This window comes from Nesoenas mayeri, assembly GCF_963082525.1.
Source record: "Nesoenas mayeri genome assembly, chromosome: 6".
NCBI classification, from domain to species: domain Eukaryota; kingdom Metazoa; phylum Chordata; class Aves; order Columbiformes; family Columbidae; genus Nesoenas; species Nesoenas mayeri.
In genome coordinates, this window is record NC_137545.1 from 33,199,555 (window position 1) to 33,220,026 (window position 20,472).

The 20,472-nt window shown below is 38.0% G+C and overlaps 1 protein-coding gene across 2 annotated transcripts in view; it reads right to left on the bottom strand.

Moving 5' to 3' along the window:
• MYLK (myosin light chain kinase) overlaps positions 1 to 18,628 on the bottom strand; it is a gene marked incomplete at its 5' end in the record, with an annotated part of 144,848 nt that extends 126,220 nt beyond the window's left edge. The window contains one exon of one of the 2 annotated variants that reach the window (XM_080347251.1): positions 18,471 to 18,628. In XM_080347251.1, the coding sequence (XP_080203377.1) occupies positions 18,471 to 18,620 (150 nt within the window). The remainder of the gene's footprint in view (positions 1 to 18,470) is intronic. The other variant, XM_080347252.1, reaches the window with a different exon arrangement.
• Positions 18,629 to 20,472: the final 1,844 nt, after the last annotated feature.

Below are 20,472 nucleotides of genomic sequence, written 5' to 3' on the forward strand. Positions count from 1 at the left end.
ATACTCTGCAACGTGCTCTGTACACATGGACAGAGCTGTTCTATCTAACAAGAAAAAAAGCCACTTCTTGTTGTAATAGTTCATACTGATAGGAACTCTGAATGCCAGTTTTAAGACAAAAAAAGTACTACAAAACTGTGGAGATTACAACATGAACATTGTGAATACAACTCCACTTGAAAGGTGGTGTATTTTTTTCTTAAATTTTTGGAGTAATGCATGGTTCTGACCCGTGCAGCTCTTTGTAAGTCTTGTAACAAAGCTTCTGTCAGGCTCAAACTGCAGTTTGCTTTAACAAATGAACAGCAGATGTTCTTGATAAAGGAAAGTGGACATGATACATTGTCAAGCTCCTTCTGAGACTTTAAACACACACAAACCATATCTCAAGAATAGTTTATCTATTTTAAAAGCTTGCTTCTAAAACAGAACTTGCCTGGCAAGGTTAAAGATGAAAATGTTAAATATTTGGAGACTTAGCTATGACCTTGCAAACAAAGGAGTGGTCTAGAATCTACAGTTGCCTCATTTAAAGCAAAAATGGAATACATACTAGGACTAAACATAGCTCACTTCAAAGCATTACCTATTGTGTGTACAGGAAACAATAATGGTCTTTCTATAAACCCTGGGTATGTTTTTGTTTAAGAGCTGAACCCTGGTACACCATATGTGTTTAGGTTTCTTGTTCAACATGGAGACAGTTCTCATAAATTAGTTCTTTGGGCGTAACCTTAACTGGAACACAACCCTGAAGACGTAAGTCTTCACAACTGGTGTGTGAAATTATTTGTTCCTTCTCCCAGATGGAGTGGAGCATGGAGAGAAAAATGACAACACAGGCCTGTGAACAGACCCTTGTCTAGCAAAAAAAACCCCAAGAAACCAAAACAAAATCATAAAAAACTCAAACCCAAACAAAAACAACATACAAACAAACCAACAAACCCCAACCAAACTCTGCAGCAATTAAAAAAAAAATTAAAAAATAATCAAAAGTAGAATCAAACATCTGCAAAGAATCACCAAATGCCACAACTCATTCTTCAGGTGCCCATCCCTGGCAATCACTGTATTCTGTTCTTAGGGAATATCAGACCATGCATAATTATGCCCAGCTCCTTATCAAAGTTTCACCTATACGAGTGTCAAATTGTACACATTTTGTGTGATTCTCACTTGTGGCAATGAAAGGAAAATCTTTGCCAAGTTGAACTCCTTGATACCACTAATTTTAGCACTATGAGTTAAGGAAACCTTGTATTCTTTTAGCCTTGAGTAGAAAAATTATACGCCACAGCACTAATATCCAAAGGTTGCAAGATTTAACTTTGTCCTGTTTGTCCTGATGAAAAATAGGGAAGAATAACCTGGAGATACAATTCATAGAATTCAAGAAGAGCCAGAAAGAAAAAGAGACTTACCACCTTCTTCCTATTTAGTAAAAACTGTTCCTTTAAAATTATTATTTCAATGCAACTGTTACTATGCTATATGGAATTTATCTCTTCCTAGTCCTATGGAAAAACCTGTGACTCAATTTCAGAAGATGCTATGTAATGTGTAGTTTTCACTGCCTTAAAGCATGATAGTAAGTGCTGAGGGGGAAAGTAAAGAGTTAAAGGATTTTCTGAATTTTCACACGAGAGATCCTTTCATAGAGTTTCACTTTGCTGTCTGGCAATGTGCAAGGATTTCTGCAGGAGACTGGCAAAAAGTCCCTTCATCCTAGAAAGTGTGGAATGATCTGATCGCATGGAAAAATAACTTTCTGCCATGCTTCTGTGCATATTCCGTCCCTGACACGAGTACTGACAGTCTAGAATGCTGTAGCAAAAATACAAAAGTTTATCTTATACAAAATTCTTTGACTCTGCTAAAAACTCATTTGATCTTTCTTCATTAACTCCACAATGCTCCACTTGGCAGGAAGTGTGCATTCAGTTCGGATCATAAACAAATGCTGACATTACACACATGCTACTTAGATAATCTAGGAGAAAAGTATGTAGCTGGTCTAGTGAGCTACCAGCACACTTCACAGTTCCTGATTGTTTAAGCAAGAATTCAAGTAGCCAAAGACAAAACTTCCATCTTATAATGCATAAAGAAACACACATACAGAAAATGCCTACACAAACACAGCCATTATGGTGGTCACGAGCAAGAGATACTAAAAGAAAAGAAAGGTTCCCAAAACAGTAAGGCACTTGGGAATTAATGAAAAACCTGCTTCTTTGTAAGAACACTTTGGAGCCTACATTTCTATGAAGTTTTACAGAAATGATACAAATAAAGTTTGTTTGAATTTTCCATCTGAAAATATCAAGTTATGAGATGGTTGCAAAACCATATTTACTTCATGCTTATCAGAATTTAGAGAACAGCCGCAAGTTCCACTCTGGAGGATACAAACCTGGGCAAGTGCAGCACCTGTGTTCATCATCAGGGCAGGCTCAGGAGGGTTCCCAGCCTGCCTGCAAGGCACTGTCTCTTCTCACCTTGTTGTTTGGCATTTTACTGTGGCTTCCTATTTTTTTATATTTTAGAAAACAGTAAATAAACATTCTTTATTCCCTTCTATGGCATTCATGATTGTATAAACTCGTTTAAAATCCTTGTCTACTTGTATTGTTCAAGCTGAACAGCCATTGATTTTTAATTTGTCCATGTACTAAGAGCCATGAAACACATCTGATAATCCTTGCCAAATTCTCTGTCTCTTTTCTAGCCTGAGATAAGAACACATCAGAGCTGCATGTAGTATCCAAAATGCAGGAACCCACAGACTCCTAGACTGATACAGCTGATTTTTTTTCTTTCATTTTTTTTTAAACATTGTTTGTTATTTTTCCCACTTTGAGCTGGTTAGTCAGAGAGCTGTTCAGTGCAAGATCTTCTTTTGAATAGTAACAGCTAATAAAAATTGGACTAAGTATATTTTATTTTTCTTCTTTGTACTCATCAATGCCAAATCACATTTGACATTTTATTGTCATGGCATTAAACAGAAAGAGAACCTTTCGCAAATGGCACACCACCAATTTTAGTTTTGACTCTTTAAAGTAGTTCTGCATTACCTGCAAATTTTGTTAGCTCACTATTGAACCCCTTTTTGCAGACTGCAAAGGTGCTGCACGTACTACCACAGCTCTTTAGGGGAATCGGCACTTATGGTACTCCCAGCAGGGAAGTATTTATGACCTATCTGTGGAAGACATGGCCTGCTAACTGAAAAGCAGGCAGCAGCTGCAGGTTGTTTCTTCTTCAATCTTCTACATTGAATAATATCATTTTTGTAAAATTCAGTGTGGAGATTTCCCAGAGGTGCATGGAGTGTTGGCTTTGCACTGTCACCAGAGTATAGCTGTTGGAATAAAGCATTGCCTTCCCAGGTACCATAACATCTAGAAGTTCATCTGTCATAAATTATTTCTGAAGGACCGAAATGGAATTTCAGAGCATAATTGGGTATCAAACCATTTTGAGTTTATTTAATTTCTAAGTTCAAGCACTAGCCCCAATTAGTGAAGCTCTTAAGAAAATGCTTAAGCCCTACTTAGGTCTTTTAGTCTTAATCACATGCATACATGCTTTTTTCTAAATCAGATTTTATTTAAAGAATAAGTTTAAATTTATGGCATTTAAAGTAATATTTTCAGTCTTCAGACAGCCCTAAAATAACCTGAAACATCATTCAGATGGAATATAGAACACTATTAAGGATAACTATGCTTTCCAGTCTAGTGAACATGAGAGGAACACACCACATAGAGAAACACATTTCCATGTAGCTATAATGTCAATCAGCAAGTGGATCAGAGGTTGTAAACCTCTGTTAAACTAGTGGGGGCTTTTTCACACAGGTGTTGGAGTCTCAGAGTGGCAGCAGTTTTTTGATGGAGCTTTAATAAATCATTCTACCAGCAGCAACATCTGCCTTTTTACTTTCCCTGCATTATAGCCAGCTGACCTGTGGCTATTAAGCGCATGAGGAGTTTTATGCAAACCACCCATATAGCTCACCTGGACCTTTTTTCTGCAGATACAAGTTTTCTGAACTTAAGACAGGATTATAAATAGACTGAATTTCTGTCCATCTTTAGATCTATATTTATATTTAGTCATTGTCCATTTTATCCCCTTTTTAAGAAAAGTTTGTCTAGGTTGGCAATTCAAAAGCAGTTAGATGCCATAAACCTTAGCTAAAGTCTAGAAGAAAGCTTAGGCTATTTCCTCACTGCCACCCAGATGCTGTCCTGGCTCCCTCCTACTCCCTTGCAGTTGTTGCACGTTTTGATCAGTTACACTGGCACAAAAAGATGACAAGGTCTCTGCAGAGTGGTGAAATTCTGACATTTTTTCAAAGGAGGGTTCACAGTGGTTGACATATTTGGTGATTCTGGATTAAGATGTCTATAAAATATTACTAAAGGAAGCAGTTGCTTTAAGTCAGTAGCAATGAGTTTAAGAGCATGCCAGAAGCTTCCTGCTAGGCCAGTGTTCACTTCAGAGCAGCAGGAACCTTTACTACAGAAAACAAGATTTTAAAAAATCAGACCAGAGTTTCACTGTATTGCAAGGGCTGTCAGAACAGGAGCAGTTCATTCATCTCCACTTCAATGGGACAGCCTGATTTACTGTGTTCATAAATTTTATTTGGCAGCACTAGAAGAAAGGCTGAAATTTAAAACACAAGAAAAACAAACCATTGGGAAACTGTCTCCCCTCTTCCCACCACAAAAAGATTAGCTTTTAACTCTTGACTAATGTTTTTACTTTCAGTTGTGAATTCTTCATTCAGCAACAACACAGAAAGGTGGATGAAGCTTGTTTAGACCAAGCACAGGTCTAAACACAGGTTGAAAGTACTAGGAAGTCCCATGACACATACAGGATGAAACTAACACCAACATTTTGCTCTGTCATTAGCAAAATGTGTGTATGTTCCCACGTAAAACTATAAATACTTAACTATTTTATCTCACAGAACTGATCATGAAATCCAGACACAATGAGCCTCACATTGAGACTGGGGAACCATCAGGTCAAAAAAACTCTGCTAATATCACACAACAATAGCAAAACTAAATGACGTCAATTATTTTCAGAGCAATGATCCCTTCATAACAAAAATTTTTAGGGTTTGAGTTGGCAGTTACTTTAAAAATAATACTATCCACTCTGCTTCTTGCCTCTCTCAAGAGAACAACCCATCATTCACTGTAATAACACCTGTAAACCAGTAATTTTTCCATTGCATATTATTTCTGGAAGAATCAAGGATTAGTTTTTTTCTTACTGATGAGAAATTTTTGCCTTAATAGGACATGATTTTACACGTTGCTGAATACTAGTGGCCCTATTGCGTTGTAGGAACTATGTCACTGACTAGAAGAGCTTCATACTTTCCTAGTTTGAGGATGCTGTTCTTAGCAATTCAATATCAATGCATACTATCAAGAGGTAAGGAATCTCTATACATTTACACTAGCACACACAGACCTACTGTGGAAAATTAATAAAAAAAGAAAACATGTTTTGTTTCTGTGCCCAAAACACAAAGCTACTGTTTGGCGCTATGAAATTCATTATTAAGGGCAACAATCCACATCTGGAGTGTAAGGTGATAAAAACTCTTTGCTCTGAATGATCACGCCAGTACTTTATCAATTTCGAGCCAGACAAGATTTATTTCCTGCAGTTTAGGAGTCTGTCAGTGGTCACAGGAAATGCTAAAACTAGATTTTGTTGCTGAGTTGACTGCACAGTTGTGTGTTCATGTAAAGACTGTCTGCTGGCAGTTACGAATGCTGCTGGCAAAGGCAGAGCTCTGGATATGTTATAAAAATTCTCCTCAGTTATAAGTGCTGATTAATTGTTAATGAAGTGCATGAAATGGCATTTGTTTAAAATTTCATTAATGTTATTACAAAGAGATATAAAATATAACATTGGATTGTGAAGATACAAATACATTAAACAGCCTAAACATCTAGCATTTCTCATTGCATTGTTTATTCCTCTATGTGCATCTTATTGCTATGCATTAAATAATTAGGTACTTCCATACATAAACCTATTGCAAAACAGCAACTGCTCATTAGCAACTGTCAGTGATGTTTTTATCCTGTAATTGTGTATAAAATCTATAAACTTTCAAGGCTTCACACATCTATTTTTTAATAAGAGTTTAGTAGAGATAACTCACACAGTACAATATAAAGCTATGTTTAAAATAAAAGTCAAGAGCTGAGAAACAACTGTTCAGAAGAAAAAACCCTCAAAGCACTAACTGAAATAGTAAATATGAATTAATATGGCTATGAATTTCTAGTTCAACAGCTCAGATTAAATATTTATAGACACGCTGAGTTCAAGAGAAATTTTGTGGGCTCGTCTCTTCTTTCCAATGCTTTCTCTCAAAACTAAAATTGCTGTGATCTTGGTAAAAGCAACACACACGTGCACTCAAAAGTAGCTATATTTGTTTAGGTTGCAGAAAAAGTGCTTGTTCTGCAAATGCTTTCAATAGGGTTCCACTTAACTGCAGTCTTTGGCATTCCTATTGAGAGATCTGAACAAATTCAACATGAAGTTTTCCATTAAACCTATGAGTGTCCTGAGTAGAGAAATCTTTGTTTACCGCCCTGTCCATTAGCATATCCCAACAGGCAAGCAAACTAGCTTTTACATCAAGACATTGAGGACCTAATTCTGGCGGAGTGTTTTCATTAAGTGATGCTCTTAATCCAACAGCAGCCACCTAGATATTGGTGAAATTTGCTCCTATTTCAAATCTTAACTTTCTCTACCAAAATCAGGAGCTATTTATCTCCCATAAGGATAGGTTTATGTCTAAGGTACCAAATGGGAACTGAACTTCTAGAGGACAGCAGTTCAATTCTGAATCCAGACATATATTTCTGCGTGATCTTGCACAAACCAAGAAATTTCACCATGCCTCAGTACTTCACATGAATGTCAAAGAGGGTAACGATGACTATTTCCTTTGTTCTGGTAGCTGGGAAGGTCATCAGGGAAGGGTCCAACTCTGGTCTGCCCCATGTATGTGTTAAATACTCTCACAGCAAACAAACAGCCAAATTCAACTGGAGTCCTAGTATAAGCGGCACCATGAAATATGCAAAAATCAATAGCATTTACCATAGTTCTGTGTATTTCCAGAGATTTTATAATACTTTTTCTTCCAGTGCCCTGCCTTTTAACATCACTTTGTTTTGAAATATTTATATTTGCATCCCTGTAGAGACAAACTGCTGAGTTATTCTTCTATAAAGGAACACCAGAATTTATACAGACGAAAGATTCAAGCTTAAGTATATTGAACTCTTGTTCCAGAGTGTTCCCAGAACAGAAAAATTCTTAACTGATTGTTTGCCTAATGGGTATGGGAATGTGATATGAGTTAGACTTCGGATATATGATACCAGATACTACTGTATGTGGGAGGTGCTTTAACAAAGCTTTTACAAAATACCATGCATTACACTAATATTCTTTTTTGATAATGGAACATTTCCAGGTTTTCACTCCCTCATGCAAAGTGGTGCGTATACCTAAAACTCCTCTAAGGAAGGAAGGTGTAAGAGCTTATGTCATCTCTAGAATCTCTCAAAGTATCTTTAATGTAGGAAGGCTAGCCCAGATGTCACATTACTAATTTGTCAGTCAAACAGCATTATTTGATTCTCAACCAATAACTTAGTTGTCAGGTTTCCTAGAACAGAGAATTCAACATATTTAGACAGGCAATTCAGGGTCCTTATACTGGACTAGTAATGTCAGGGATGACCAGTTGGTGGAATGCCTTGATTTCTTTGGCTCCTACTAGTGCAGAGAGCTTTGACAAATCACATTTGACAGCAACAGGAGTAGTAGTGTCCCTCTTATCAAGCACTACCCCAATACACCAGCTTCTCTCCTCTTCCAAATGTTATTTCCTCCATGGAACAGAAGAACACAGAGAGAGATCTGTTCACATGTGATACTGAACTATGAACTGGGATTACTTTTTATTTTAAAATCATGATGAATGCAGGTTTGTACCCACACACTAAACAATGAAATCTGGAAGCTTAGACACAGAAATATGTGCCGTTTCTGGCACCTGCTAGAGATACAGTAAGTTCCACTAACACAGTGATAACATCTTACAGACAGAACACTAAGAACTGACTGGGGACCTATGGAAGGACAGTCTGGCCCTGTCTACTTTTCTCCTGATCGCATCCTCTGGTTGGATCCTGAACCCAATTCATTGCTGGCTGTGTCTGGGACCATCACAGACCATGTTAGAGCCCAGGGCCCTGACTGCTCTGCTCAGAGCTGGTGGGACTACGGCCCATTGGGGATGGCACAGCCCATGCACGGCTCACCCTCAGCTCCCGGCTCAGCCTTCCATTGGGAGCAGCCAGCCCGTGCTGCTCCCCATCAGACAAGTTGGATTCTCTCCTGCATGAATGTGTTGAACTGTACACAATTCACAGCAGTGTTGTTTTCTGTTCGGCATGCACTTAAATGGTAGGGAATCCAGATGTTACATGTAAAAAAAGTATGTTGTCTGGTTTTGCCCAGTAGGCTTCCAGACTTCATACTGTGTTGATGAGTAAACAGAGCCAAGTAACATGTCAAAAGCAGAAATTTTTAGCTTTGGAGTCTAGGTGCTAGAGTGAGTGTGGACTGAGCAAAACCGCAGTGAATAATGATGTGTTTTGATTATAAACCTTCTCCACATGTGGCCTCCTGCAATGATGCTGAATGCGTCATTGCTTGCTGTCTGTTAATGACTATTTATTTTCCTACAGGGAAAATGCAGAATTATACCAAAAAGTGTGACTTGGTGTCATCTGGTGTAATTTAGGTCAAATGCTCAGGGACACATTTATAGACAGTCAAAGACATACATTGCTATTTTACATGGTCTTGCAGTTATATATGGCACTGAACCCTGCCCTGACCTCAGTAGTTTCTTAAGCCAGATGAAAGCAAGGTGCTGGAGTGAAGTTTAAGCCTTGCTTATAATGGGAGAAGACATACATTGCTAGTTAGTCGACTGCCTGTCTGATGATAAGTGTCCCATCCTAACTTTTGGTTCAGCTAGAAAAAAGAAATTTTAAGTTTTTCTGGCTAGGGGCGTATTTCTGGAAGGAAAAAAAAACCAAAAACAAAACCAACACCCACCCCCCCCACGCCCCCAAAGCCAAAAGAAAAAATCCAAGTCAACAACAATAACAAAAACCCTTTCACACCACTATTTGCTATTTTGCAGCACAAGGAAAAGAAAGTAAACTGCTCACACTGTTCCAGTTACTGGGTCTTTAACCTCTAAAACTATTATGACTGTGAAAAGAATCAGTTCCCCAAAAAAGCAATTTTAAAACATCATAATGATAAATTACAGTCATGTTTCACATACTATTAAGAACATTTATTTAAATAAGAATGCACAATGCTACGTGATGAGTTTTATTGCCAGTGGAATTGACCACAAGGACGCACTGGCCCAGAGTAGCAAGGGAAACTAGCCTGGAAAAGATAATGATTTTTTTTTACATTAAAAACAGAATTGAAGAATCTAGTAAGTCTTTGTTGAAATTTGAGAGATTCATGATTAACTATCATGGGACAAGAAAAATAAGAATTATACTGACCCCTTCTACCCTGACTTACATGGACTCAATCCCTGAACATATCTTTGTTCAGCTATTTAGCATGTGCTGATTAGTAGGTTTTCTCTTGGAAAACAGCTAGATTCTATTCTATTGTTTTTTCAGATATTTTTATCTTATCATCCACAAATGATGGACTTCATGATTAGTCACTGTGTGTATTCCATCACTAGTTTTTAAAAAGACCGAACCTCCTTTAAACCACAGTATTAATATTTCACATCTCCTCTTCCTCTGCAAAGCTGCAATATTTAAAAAATGTTGACAATATCTAAGTTTTTCTCTGATTTCTGTTTGAGGACTATAGAAAAATAGAAGGCCAGAAATCCCTACTAATGAAGTAAATTATTTTCTTTCAAATCAACCCTAGGGATATCACTATGAATAAATCCTTGAAAAAACACACTTGCCTTCTTTAGCTGACACAAAACCTTGCTTCACAAAGATACATCACAGTAGTGGGTGATCACAAAATAGATACCTACAATAAACTTCTCAGAATCAACAGTTTGTTTCTTCCACTAACTCGGACTGGGAGCGGGTAGATACAATTAAATCACACAGGATTTTATGGTCAAGTTCCTTATGTGATTTTAATTCCTTCCATCTCAAAATCCAAAAGAATTGGAAACACATTAAAGAAAAAGTAAAGAAGGAAAGAAAAATTAGTGTCCAAGAGTAGCACAAATGCAGAGTCTGGCTTCAGCTAAAACAATGCTGGTTTGAGTAGATACTACACAAAATAATAAGAGATTCTCTTTAGCTCCATATGTACATTAGTTGAAGTGTTCTAAAATACTTCTATTATTATTATTAACATTGTTATTTTAAAAATGGGTTTGATGTTCCTTTAATTACAGTAGTTCATATCAAATTAGTCAAGAATAGGGAGCTACTCTTTCTGCCATCACAGAGATCAGCAGAGTAGTACTCCTGTCTCCAACTGGTTACAGATAAGTAACTAAGGTAGGAAAGGAGATAGAAAGCAAACTGTATCATAAATATGATAGCTGCAAATAACCAAATAACACATTTCTTCTATAGTTTGGGGATGAGTTACTGCAAACAGGCTCATTTATGTATATATGTGTGTGTGTATATATATATGTGTGTGTATATATATATATATATATAAAGATAGATATCTATATCTATATATAAATCAACCCTGAGAAAGGACAACTGAGCATAGGGATACCGTAAGTTTGGTCTTCCCCAGTCATGGCCTCTTTCCTGCTTAGAAATTTTGTCTGGGTGGAATCTGAAGATATTCAGCATTGTCTAGGATTTCTGAATGTCTGGCATATTGGAGGAACTCTGCAAAAAATCTGACCAAACTTTGCTGCCAAACACCCAGAAAGCTTGGCTGTTGCCTCAGCACACATACACAGATCAGTTGTATGGGACGGTGGACTAAGTCCATATCCTGCACACATGCTACAGAAGGAATGCTTAAATACTTCTACCTGGAAAATCCTGAGTATAACTATGAAGGCCATAGGTGACAGGGATACAGGTATGAATTTATGAGTTAAAGAGACTGAAATACCGAATTAGAGCTCACAGATCATCACTTCTATCTGAAACCTAGAAACTTCTTGAGCAGTCACTTACACCTCTGCAGTTTTTTTCTAAAGGACATTTCATGTGCAAAGGAGGGACAATGGGTGTCCACACATGGGTGCTTGTGTCAGTTGATGAAAGGAAGTGTCATTGACTAGTTCTAGGTGCAGATCAAGTGAGTGGGGAAGCAATTTTGCCTAAATCCCACCTTAACCACTTCACAGCAGAGCAGCCCCTCTCACTTTGTCCTTGTCTAAAGTTGAAACTCTTCAAGCTGCTGTTTCTATATGCCAGGACAGAGTTATGCAATGAAATAAAACCAAATAAATAATGCATCTATTATTCATAAGAACATGTGAATGGGTAAAAAAAGAGTACTGTGGTAAGCATAAATAATGGGAGGTTAGTTACAGCAAGGAAAAAGAAATAGCAGAAGACTCAAACAGAAAAAACATGTGCTATGAGCTGCTCGCATCCACCTAACTTGTGTTTGTTTTCCTTTTTTTATTTCAGCTTTCTGTACCCCAATGCCTATTTGATACAGCATGCTTCAGTAACTTCTAAACAGACCAAATTTTCCCAAGAAAAATTCTTTCCACTGGTATGTAGAAAAAAAGATCAAATCAAATCTCCAGTCAAATCAATAACTTTTTCTATTTTTTTCTCCCCAAAACTTGCCTCAGTGTTTTGTATCAGGTTTCTGGGGGCATCTCAGAGCATGGTAGTGTTACAGATCAGTACAAGTCCTCCCACAGCATTCTGTTTCCTCAGACAACTGTCTCATGTGAAAACACAGATCTTTCCTGAGGTTTTTCCTTATGTGGCTCAGCAGAGTCACCCCTCCAGAAAGCGCAGATCCAAACCTGCTGGCAGCTTCCTGCAATTAACTGCCCAATACATTTTGTAACAGCAAATATTTCCTGCCTACAGCAGAAGATTTTGTGTCATGTCATCATTCTCTGTCATTATATGGGCTTCTCTCATTTCAGAGCCTGCCATCTCAAATGTAGACATACAATGTAATTAAGGCATACTTGTGGAGTGCCTGCTGACAGGAGCTTGGAAATGGAGAACACATTGCTGCTTGAAGTCCAAAGCAAAGGAAGGATAACAAAGGTTTTGCCATGCAAAGCTAGTGCAGCAGCCACAGTAAAAAAAGTGGTTAGATATTGGTTTTCCTATTAGCAGACAGCTGACAGGATTTACAAATGCTGTGGCAGCATTTCCTTCGATGCTTCTTTTAACGCTTCCCTACTCTTTATATATTAACACACCACATATATGGGTCTCCTCTCTCTCAGAACAGACGGCAGAATCACTGTCAATATTCCCACAGTCTCTTGTTTCTCGTTGCCTTGTCTCAGTTTCTAAGGCATGACATTTCAGAGAGTACCTGTGCAACCAGCAGCAGCAAAAGCAGCTGAGAAGACGGCAAATTGATGCACATCACTGGACTTAACTGATATGAACAGATACAGACAGGGTGTTGCAACAGCAGGGTGATAGAAGGAGAACCAGAAAGCACATTAACTGGGGGCAGGATTTGACATGGACCTGGCTTGCCTTAAAATTGACCATCCAGCTCCATTACCTGGAGAGGAATGGAAGGGAAAAAGCAGAACAGTAACTGTTGACTGGGCAGCTGAACTAAGTAGCCCAACATCTACTCAGACTATGAACTACATGTGAATCCATGAAATCAAGCTCCTTGGGACTAGAATACCAGACTAGATTTAATAGTTTGATATCTTGGTTCTGGCAATCAACCATGTATGATGGTTCACATGAAACAGAAAAACAACTTGTACTGCACTGTTGCCAATTATGCAATGCTCTATCCAAGGAGAAAAATTCTTTCCTGACCCCTAGGCAATCAGTCTGCAGTCCGTAGCACATTTGGCTGTTCCTCTCTAGCAGAGCAGTAGCACAAGTATTTTTGAGGCTCATAAAATTAATAACCACCAATATTACCCTCAAAAGTTATACATGTGTGCAGCCAAAGCAGGTTGAATTAACTGCTTGCCACAATCAAATGCAGAGGTTAATATCACTCTGGACAGGGAAAGGTTTGTTGGAAACTGATGGTCCTTTGACATGTTATTTTTCACTGCTTGACACTCAGCAACATTACAGTAAAGACCCAGAAATGTTCATGCTATGTTTTTGATGTGAGCCTATTGCTATTTAAACTTGGCAAAATTATGTGTGGGCAGCTGATCATATAGTTATCAACTACAAATGCTTAGTTTGGGCAACCACCTTTTTTTTTTTTTTAAAGCAACACTGCTGCAGACTATTTTATTGGTTCCAGAACCTAGAGCTTAAAATAGGGAGGAAAGGATCAAGAAAATGTGGTTCAGCGGTTACAGAACAACAAAGATTCTAATCTTTTGTTCTCAGCTTCTCCATCAGTTTGCTGCAGAAACCTCAGTAAATCTCAATAGGCCTTAACATATCTTTCTGTACAGAAGTTAACATGGACTAGGAAAACAGAGATGAAAGCACCAACATTCACTGACTCCTTAGGTTGGCAGTCACAGTGCAGAGCCCTGCTGGGGTCAGCCCTTCCTGCTGCTTGATTCACCTACACTACACACACCACCAGCACTTCATGGTTCCAGTGTTGGGCTTTTGCTGTCACAGAAAGCCAGCCTGCTTTCAAGAGACAGTCATGAAAGAACTTTTCAGTCCTTCTAAATACAGAAACAGAACCAGAGGATCAGTATACCATCTTAATCCACACATGGCAAGGTTCACAAACCCAAGCAAAAGCTTACCTGGAGCCAATTCAGGCTGAGAGCAACACTTAAGCTGTGGTTATAGGTGGATGCAGAGTGGAGTCAGGGCAACATTTAAATAACTGCTAGGTTCTACAATGGAACTTCCAGTGACAGTGGGAACTTTGAGCTGGATAAACGAAATTGTCTAAGATTTAGGAGTCAAATACCTAAATATGAAGGATTGAGTCTTCTCAAAAACAATGGTGTTTAGACTGAAGCTTGTCTTATGTCCCAAAGTCACTGAACCTAGAGTTTCCATATTGATCTACTATGGCATTTTGAACTTTTACTGTAGAACAGTGCAGCTGAGTGTGGGAGTGAGAGAGACTGAAACAAATTAAATTTTAAACTAGATATGTACTTGTAGGTCAGCATATTAACGTGCTCTATGTTATGATTGAAGTATCCTGCACAGTTTTGTAAAATAAAATTTAGGAACACTCAAAATTTGAAAGACTGATAGGATACTGTGCTTGGATTATGAATTAATAAAATATTATCAACAGCATCAAAATACCACCTAATAATTTACAGATGTTTATTCAGATGCTGTGGCTGTAAAGAATTTCCATGTCCTCTCATGTGACACTTGACACAGAAACCCCCATGATATTTGCTACAAAGAAATTAATCTCCTTCATTAGTATGCCATTGAGTATTGCAAAATCCAGTGATGTTCAGTTGAATTAGAAAGAAAAATATACAACGCCAATTTAATGTTGCAAAACAATGATAAATATTCCAGTGATTAATACAATGGAGAAACAAACAGCTTAAAACAAAGGCTGGTAACACTGGCCTGCTTTCCTTTTCCAATTGTATCTGACAGACAAGTTACAATGTCTTGGCACAAGGCAGGAGATTACTACTCTGACCTGTCCACCTCACACATGATGTGTAGTTGAAGAACAGCCCATCAGTCACTTCCTAACAAGCTGAGAACCTACAACACAATTTCAGAATGATCTGGGATGGTTTCCCTGAAAATCATCTCAGCAACTGACTGATGAACAGCAGACATTTGGGGAGCATCTAGGGAAGGTAACCTTGCCTTTGCCTTACTAAGGGGTTCCACCCCTCAGGCCGTGCTTCAGGCCAAAATCTTCCTCATACACTTCAAAGATGATGAGCTAGCTTTTTATATTGAGGCCACATTGGACAACTGAGAACTGCAGTCAGATAAACTCACTGATATTTTAGTAAGAAAAGCAGTGTGACAGTGGGAGGAACAGAAAAAAAAAAATATTGTTAATAGCAACCCCAGTTCCTTTTTACCTCAATTTTCTTACACTTGTGCTATTTCTCATTTTCTGCACTCTCCTCAATTGAATTGCCATTTCACACAACTTATCTTACATGCTGCTGGAAAGAAAAGCAACAAGTTTGACTTTGGCATCTTCTCTTCCTTGTAAATTAATGAGAATACAGGATCATCAAAATATCAGGTTTATATCCTGTCTTGGACTCCCAAAATGTTTGTTCTTTCTGATAAGAAATTCCACTGCGAAGGAGCTCTTTGAAGAAAATCTCCTGTCTAGCCATTTTTAAAATTTTTTATTTTTCTTTAGCCTAAGTCTAGTTTAATATTTATACTGTGTGATGAAGCAAGAATATCAGCAAAAACCCATCGTGACATCTGTAGCCTATTTCCCAGGACAGAAAAACCTAAATAAATTCAGTAGCTACTTTTATTACTAGTTCTTAATAAATTGTGTTTATTGATTGTCCTTCTGAACAGGTCCACTGTCCTTCTGAACCTCTGGACATTCAAGTGACAGAAGAAACAGCCTTGTACTAACCAGCTGAAGATGGAGCCGGATGATACAAGCCCCTCAGGCTGCAATCTTGTAGTTCTGCAGTGATTAAGTGACAGAATCCTTTCAAACCGTACCGTTGCATGCACCCTCACCCTGCTCATGTTACTAGACTAGGAGCACAAACAACATACTAATAAAAAGCAGAACCAAACACAATCTCCCCAACTGTGTTAAATTATAAACAACTGATCACATAGACTCATTTTAATAGTTGGTATTGTAATTTTAAAATTAATTTTTCTTGCATAAGATAATAAGAAGAACATGCTGTGCTCCATTACTCTCTGTATCCAATTATTATAATGTAGCTTGTTCTCCCTACTCCCCTTGCCCCCAATAACAGCTAGGGTGGATTCCAGGAAATTTGGACCTGATTCATAAAGATAAAGATTGACTGTTTCATGTCTCAGCTGTCATATATTTCTTCACACTTGTGTTACCTGAAAGGTAAAACAAAACTCCTTCAGGGCAGCAAGCTGCACTGAACAAAAACCAGGCAATGCTCCATGCATAGCAAGAGGCTGAAGTGTCAAAGACAGTGGCCGTAACTGTGTAATCTTGGTTTGCCAAACCATTAAGGCAGGCTACTCACCACAAAGTAATTGCAGATCTCACATGTATTTGAGTGGAGCTGTGCTCTTAATGTTTGACACTCTAAAAAGCACTTGGAGCACTGAAGATTTATTTCAGCTATATGGCATGCATGCAACTAGTATATTATCATCCCCATTTTAAGGATGGAAAATTAAAGGTTTCAGTCATGCTCGTATACCAAATAGGCAGAACTGGAATTTAGATTTTCATCAAGTAGGTTCAAATGAGGACTTCAGTCAAAACTTCATTCCTTCAAGGAACCTAAGCCTGTCAGTTAGATTAGTATTGAGTTTGTGTATTTTTTTCCAAGGCGCCCCCTGCACCCCCTTTACCATTCCAGGCTTCAAAGCAAATTTTAAAAAAAGATAGTTATCCCTGAAAAATTAACACTTTAAAAACAGATCTGAAAAGAATGCAAAGCGCTGATAACACTCCAGCAATTTTACAATTGCTTCCACGTGACTAATAAGAAAAAGTTTGAAGAGTGAACTGAAAATTGGAAATATCCCACTTGAGCTTTTAATTAGGAAACACGGAATCGTAAAACCAAATCTTAGCAACATCACACGCTTCAACTTTGATTTCACTGTACTGCTATTGCCAGTTGCAGTGTTGTCTGGAAGAACCAGTCAGAGTTAGAATAATATTGTATGTAAGTGTCACATCCATAAAGTAGCAACATGTTGCCATTTTTCCACTGTCTATAACAAAGGAAGGTGAAATAATGAGAGGGAAAAGAAAAAAGAAAGAGATAAAACCAGTAAGAAACAGAATGCTCAGTGGGACTGGCCAATGTCAGGCACACAGATAGTTTCTGGCTGCTGCCTTAAAATCACAATAAAATTAAGCTAACAAAAAAACCAAACCAGAACTTTTCTAAAGGTTTGATAATAAACCTGTTCTTTGGCTTAAACACTTTCATTGAAATTATCTGCTTCCTCTGAAAATTGCCAAAAAGTCAAATCCAAGAACTACTTCTGAGTTGAGTTTTGGTTTTGCACTTAAAAAGTTATATACTCCAAAAATTGTTTTTTTACCCAGTTCCTGTTGAAAGATCCCAGTTCCCGGCCTGCTCTTGCAAAAACAAATAAATATCAGATGCCCTCTATTGGCTTTCTGTTTAAGTTAGAGTTTCAGAAGTTAGGAATTTCCCAAATTCCTTCTAGCCCTTGCTTTTGTTACAGTAAAGTTGCAGTTTCCTGCTTCTGTCAGACAAGTCCCAGCACTTCAAAGATTTACAGTGTGGTCAGTGTGATGATACAGCTGTCAGCATGCAATCAGAGCGTGATACAAGCAGAAGGAAGCTGAGAGGAAAAATTCCAGGAGAAAGACTGGGGTTAAGGAAAGAGAAAGGAAAATAGCTGAAACAAGGAAGAGACCATACCAGGACTAAGCATGAAAGAAATATGGATGCCAGTAAGGACAATTCATTCTCCCAAGCATGAGAGGAAGGGGAGAACCTGAGATACGTACACCACTGTACATCCTTTTAAACCCTTTGGGTTAACAAAATACCTTGAATCAACGCATCTTTCCTCTGAAAATGTTCTTTTTGCTTTCAGATCAGGGAGAAGTATGGGAGGTAGTACAGATACAAAACCATCACAACTCTCTTTACAGAATCCTAGCTTGACTACTAGGAAATAGATGCTGAAGCACAGATTTGGGTTACTTATGAAGCTTCACAAATGGGCAGATTTGGGATGCAGGGAAATAAATACGCAATAGGAGAACACGTACTCTGATTAAAGACAGCTCTTGAGGTAGTTACCCACTGATACTAAGCTCATTGCCTGGCATGCTCAACTAGGTTATACTTTGTACATCCTCAGGTTTTTGCAACACTCTCCTCAGAGAAAGACCTGTAATGTTCCTGCCACCTCAGGAGGGCAAACCCTGGTGTATTCTTCTTGAGTAAAGGTCCCATATTGCAGAGGTAATTTCAATGTCTTTGCAGCCTACCAGACAGCTTCAGAAAAGGGCAAAACCAAATGAAAAAGCCCTTAATCATCTCCGTTTCTTACCTTTCCCTCAAACCTTGCGGTGGTTCCCAGCTGCACGCGGATGTTCCGAGGAGGAAGAGTAAATGCTGGTGCTTCGGCAGGGACAGGGGGGCTGAGTGTCAGGGAGGTTTTGGAGACTCGAGTAGATGTCACCAGTTTCACATCCCCCATGATGTGGACTGTAAAAGAGAAACAAGTGGTAAAGTATAAGTTACAATGATTAGTTACTTACATTTCAGTGCAGCTTAGAATCAGATCAGGAGCACATTTTTCTATATGTCTGCTATATTGATATACATAGTAAGAGTATTCAGCCTAAGGTAAAATGTGCTATTTTCTTGGTGGGGAATTGAGACCCAGGAAGGTTGCCTGGTGAGCCTACAGTTGCGGTCAGGGTCACAGCCTTGAGCCGAACTCAGTTTGAACTCTCAAGTCCCAGGCCAGAGCCTTAACCAAAAAGTCACCCTTTACAACTGTATTAAATTGTAATAACTTATTTCAGGAGGATATTTTCACAACGTGACTTTGATTTTCCTGGCCTGGAACACACCAAAATCAATAAGTCTCAAAAGTAGAGCCAATGTTAAACAAGTGGTTATGAAATAAAGAGGCCTCTGTTTGCACTGGATTTAAGTTGCAAGAGGGAATGTGGAAAATCTGATTTTTCATACCATGCTTTTAAGATCTTAAGAAATATCTGGATATCTCCCTCCAAAGCACTGCTAGTACATAACAAATACTTTTGCAGAAATTCCAAGCCTCTACTGCAAATCTTTCTACAGTACATAGACTAGTAAATCAGCATGGAAATTTCAAATTGAACAAGAGAAAAATAAATTCAACTAGGGTCCCACTATTTCTGACTATATAAAGAATTTCCTTAACCATGATGCAGAGGATTAAAACTGAGAGATTCTGCTTTAATTTACACTGTAATTAATCTTGCAGTAATTTTTGTATTGACATCCAGTCACCTGAGAGCACAGCTAAGTCTTTCCAATATAACCACCTCTTTAAAACACAAGCAGGAAAAAAACCCACAAAACCAAACTATCTTTGGGCATTAACCAATCAAAGAACCATATGGAAACATAATTTAAATAAAAAAGAAACTGATTGTATTCCAGAGACAAGGGATTAAAATCGAAGACTTGCTTCTTTTCTAACAAATGTGCTTAGCCCCATAAACAGACAAAGAAAGTCTCTCACAGCTGTAGCCACTGCAATGAAAAACCATTTGCCCCCAAAAGTGAGACAATTATCCTTTTAATTAAATTATTCTTTCATTAAGGAGAAGACTGTAAGCTTAGTTCTCCACTCAGCTAAACCTAAAGTTTATCCGGCAGCTTTTCAATAAATTACATAGCTGTAAACTAGTGCATACTGAGTCCATGTTTGCCAGCACATTTTTAAAACTTACATTTTTTTACAGATTAAGAACAAATATTTTTCAAATCTCAAATTTCCATGAATATCAATAACAATCTTTAGTCACTTTTAGTATATGACATTGATAATTTTGTATCTGCTTACCTATTCTGAATTGGCCTAAATGCCATCTGAAGATTTATTTCTAATTTTCTTTTTTTCCTTTGTCCTCTTTCTCAAAGTGCTTCCTTGAATTTCTCTTTTCCACAGATGATCTTCACTTTTCAACACACTTAACTAACAACTCAATCTTCAGTTTTTCTTCCAACATGTTATTTTCCTCTGCTAAGCTACACCTTTCCATAGCAAATAAATGCCAAAATCTGCAATGTCTCTCTAGCTGTGAAACTCTTAGCTAACAAATCAGTCTGCCAACACAAGCCTGCAGTAAAATTTTCAGTAGTGACAATAACATTACAGGTATAATACAGATGCTATGAAAACCTTCTCCAATCTGAAGACACAGTGATGCATTTGATTCCATAAGAGAGTAATAAACCTATCCTTCCACGCACATCTGTACCAACTTTGCAGAGTTTACAAAGCCAAAACATCATCAAAAAAACCACATAACCTTCTAAATTTTGTTTTAAAA